We start from the raw sequence: 4,067 nt of genomic DNA, 5'->3' as shown, positions 1-4,067 counted from the left end.
GCGCTCGCCCTCCGCTCCCCCCCCACCCCCACCCCGGAGGCGCCGGGCCCCTTGGATGCCGCCGAGATGGGCAAGGTGCTGTCCAAGATCTTCGGCAACAAGGAGATGCGGATCCTGATGCTGGGTCTGGACGCGGCTGGTAAAACCACCATCCTGTACAAACTGAAGCTGGGCCAGTCCGTCACCACCATCCCCACCGTGGGCTTCAACGTCGAGACGGTTACTTACAAAAACGTCAAGTTCAACGTGTGGGATGTCGGGGGCCAGGACAAGATCCGTCCCCTCTGGAGGCACTACTACACGGGCACGCAAGGGTTGATCTTTGTGGTGGACTGCGCCGATCGCGACCGCATCGACGAGGCCCGCCAGGAGCTCCACCGCATTATCAACGACAGGGAGATGCGGGACGCCATCATCCTCATCTTCGCCAACAAGCAGGACCTGCCTGATGCCATGAAACCCCATGAAATCCAGGAGAAACTGGGCCTGACCCGAATCAGGGATAGGAATTGGTACGTGCAGCCCTCCTGTGCTACCACAGGGGATGGACTCTACGAAGGGCTGACATGGTTAACATCCAATTATAAATCCTAATGAGAGAATAACTATTTAGTCTACAAAGAATTAAAGAGGAAAAAAAAAAATAACCCACCTGGCTTTCCGGAAGAATGATTCTCTACTGAAAAGTGAAACAAAAGCATCCTTAGGATTATGATCACCTTTCTCCAGTTACCACCCTCTCCTTCTGCACACTTGACTGGATTCCTGTTTTAACTCTTCTTGCTTGGCGTTAGGATGCTCTAATCTCCGAATGTGACACGAACACAGGCACTAGATGCTATGGCAGACTTCCAGCAAACAGGGGAAAGACTCATTGTAGACTTGCTAAGTAACTTTTTTTTTTTTTTGGTTTCCTCTTGATAGCCCTTAAGATGGTTTGATTATTTTGGGGGATGGTTGGGGGAGGGGTACCGTTTCCAGTGTATGCTTTCTGGTTCTACTTTTTTGGTTATATGTTGGGTTTTTTTTGTTCTGTTTTCTTCTTATCACTTGCTGTAGATTGCTACTTTTTTGCATTCACGCAGAATATGTTGATAGGTCTACTTCATCTAGTAAACTGAAAATTATTGCTTAAAAATCAAACTGCAGTCTGTCTTTTTATATTAAGGACTTTTTCTAAAGTTCTGTTAATCTGTAACTGAATAGTGGCTCTCAGTCTGTCCTCGTATCTCAGACTAATGAACCGAATTCTTGCCTACAGTGGCGGATAGCGAGAATACCATTGTAACATGTTCAAAGTGCATATCAGGCGTAACGTTAACTAGGTAACGCAAGAGCCGCTTTGAAATGTCAGCTGTGAAGTTCTGAACCATACATCATGCATGAGGAGGGATGCAAATGAGTTCCCCGTACCACATAGCAACCATATAGCAAATAAGACATGAATGATGTAATAGTTCCAGGGTAGATACTGTTCAGTTTTCGTCTTGCATTGCAAACTTAAAATGATGTTTAGCTGCAGTTTTTCCTGCTTGTGTCAGTCTCGGACTCAATGCAAGATAGGTTCCTTCCAGCAAACGCAGCAATAACGTGTAAAGCAACAAGTTTTACCGTAAATCACAGATGGTTAGGCAAAAATCTAGCACCGACTTGCCTGTCTTGCTAGCGAGACAAATCACTTTCGTCTCGAGGCAGTTGAAGACAGCTAAATCTTAAAAGGATTTCTGAGTCTTTATGTAGTGGAAAAAGAAATTTGAATTTTTCCCCCCCGTTTTTGTAGATTTCCCAAGGGGCCAGTTCCGTGCTAAGCTTTAACCGAGCTGGGTGATTCTGAGATCTGGCTGTTCCAAGGAGATTGCTTCCCGGTTTTTTCCAAGACCCGACTGAACTCCTGCGAGGAGTCGCAGTCTTCGCCATCTGCCTCCGTAGCCGGTTGTTGCTGTCGTCCTGTAGGAAGGGAACTGTGTGGGATGCCTGAAGCCCATTGAGTAACTACTAATGAGAGCGGGGAGGAGAGAGAGAGTATACGACAATGAATGTAAACTTCCATAATTAGTTCTTAAAGGGCAAGCAGCTCATTTGCCGTATCACAGTTTGCAGATGTGACTGGCAAAAAAACCCCACCCCACCCAGAAGGAGTATTAGTATAAAAACTCAATCAAGTATTAACGCTGGGTGCAAAAAAACATTAAAGCAGCTGGTTCTTATTCAGCCTTAAGGGTTAACTTCAGATTTCCTCAAGGAGTTAAACCCGATTGGGGAATTCTAGGAATGTATGCTACAAAACCAGAAGAAAATGGCTTTTTTTTTTTTTTTTTCCAAGGCTATGAGTTTTACATGGAATTGGGGGCATTACACTACATTTCTGCAGCGTTGACTCTGCGTGCTAAGTACATTGTGCACGGAGCTCTTACCAAAGATGTATGGGAAGGTTAAAAATACTGGATTCACCTCTGAAATGGAATGCTTTGGACCACTTAGAAGTTCCTTTTAGAACATGGTTCCAAAAGGCTTATCTTGCTGCGGGTTGAAACGGGACCGAATGGGTTCTTGAGGCTAGAAGATAGAGCACTGATTGACTGGCAGCCTTCCTGAGCTGCAGTCTGCACAAGCTCAGTGTGGCACAGCTCTCCAATCTCGGCTCTGAAGAGGAGGAGGTGAGATTTATCCCCCCCGCTCCCAAGGCTTTTTGCCATTGGAATATCACTGCTCTATTTTCTAGCTGGCTCTTCTTTTTTTTTTTTTTTTTCCTGTTGATGTAACATAACCAATAGCGTGGTGGTATAGAGACTTAAAGATACAAGATTCTGGTTACTGTTTTCTTCTGGAGCATAAATAAAATAGCCAAGCACAAAGTAAATGCCTAAACTGGAAAACTTGAAGCTCTCTTAATGGTTCTTGAACTTTCTTAAATCTCAGTCAACATGAAAACTTCAATAACTCCATTTTTTCTTTTTTTTGGTCTAAGTTGATTTACTGTGTTTTCAAGTGCTGGGGCAGACTTTGCTAGACTTTGCGTTAAGTTGAATTCACAATTTTGTATTTCCTTAGTAACTTTGTTATTCTGTTTTTGTAGGTGAAAGGAAACTGATTATGCTTCTGGATTTTTTTTTTTAATGTCTTTTTTTGGGAGGGGAGGGGGGGAGGGGGAGAAAAAGTTACTGAAAGATGTGGCAGAGACGTCGGAAATAAATGGCCGTTGCTGCTGAACAAGGCAAAGGTTTCGCTTTCAACCTGTCCCTTACAGGTCGTAGCTGTCCCTCGCCACGAGCGGGTGGCTGCGGGCGGTCCGCGCGGCCTGTAGGCTGAAGCGGCAAGCTGTACGAAACCCCGGGGTTTCAGAGCTGATCTGGAGCTTCTGAGTGCATCGATTTGTGTTCATGTGAATTTATGGAGTAAGTTCTGAATGGCGTTAATCGTGTCCGATACGTGAATGAGTTTGTAGACTGTGATCTCCCTGACTAAAGTCAACAGGAATTTTGTGTTCTCAATATGGCTGTAGTGTTGGTAAAGAACTAATAAGCAGAAAATAAAGCAATTATACAGCGGAGCTCTCCTGGTATGTTACTTCCATTCGATGATGAGAGGAACAGAAAGGGGCAATGCGGTGCCCGCAGAGAGAGGGCTCTGTTCTGTGTCTCACGGTTCTGAAAGCCTGTCTGCCATTCCTCTGGGACTCAGATTAGCGACTCCTTTTATAAGTGGAAAGGATGATGCTTCTTTCACCCTCCCACTTGCCGTTAGCCACCTTTGAGCAAACTTCAGAGGCGGCTTTACACTGCCTGCGTGTCGGCCCCAGGGACGGTGCCCAGCTCCGTGAGGGTACGGAGGGGCTGTTGCTGAGCAGGACGGTGCCGTGTGTCGCGGAGGTCGGAGAGGGACGATGCGAGGCCAGCGTGGAGCACGCAGCGACGGCCAAAAGGGTCCGTGAGCGAATAGGGGCGCTGGCGGAGCGACAAGACGCGGAGTCGGGATGTCTTTGGTGCCGGGGTAGGGCAGGAGCCGACAAAAGGACTTGGGCAGGTGGAGCGGGGCGAGCGTGGGGGGCCGGGACGCGAGCGGCAGGC

At 46.9% G+C, this 4,067-nt stretch overlaps 1 protein-coding gene across 1 annotated transcript; it reads left to right on the top strand.

Annotated features, from left to right (window-relative positions):
- The first annotated feature begins 7 nt into the window (after positions 1–7).
- Positions 8–1,137, top strand: ARF6 (ADP-ribosylation factor 6). Its single transcript, XM_010149119.1, has one exon. It carries the CDS (start codon positions 67–69, stop codon positions 592–594), a length of 528 nt encoding a protein of 175 aa, XP_010147421.1. The 5' UTR covers positions 8–66; the 3' UTR covers positions 595–1,137.
- The last annotated feature ends 2,930 nt before the right edge of the window (positions 1,138–4,067 follow it).

The sequence above is a fragment of the Eurypyga helias genome, unplaced genomic scaffold (genome assembly GCF_000690775.1).
Source record: "Eurypyga helias isolate BGI_N326 unplaced genomic scaffold, ASM69077v1 Scaffold40653, whole genome shotgun sequence".
Taxonomy (NCBI): Eukaryota; Metazoa; Chordata; class Aves; order Eurypygiformes; family Eurypygidae; genus Eurypyga; species Eurypyga helias.
The sequence above is the reverse complement of the archived record's forward strand: the minus strand, read 5'-3'. Positions and strand labels throughout refer to the sequence as shown.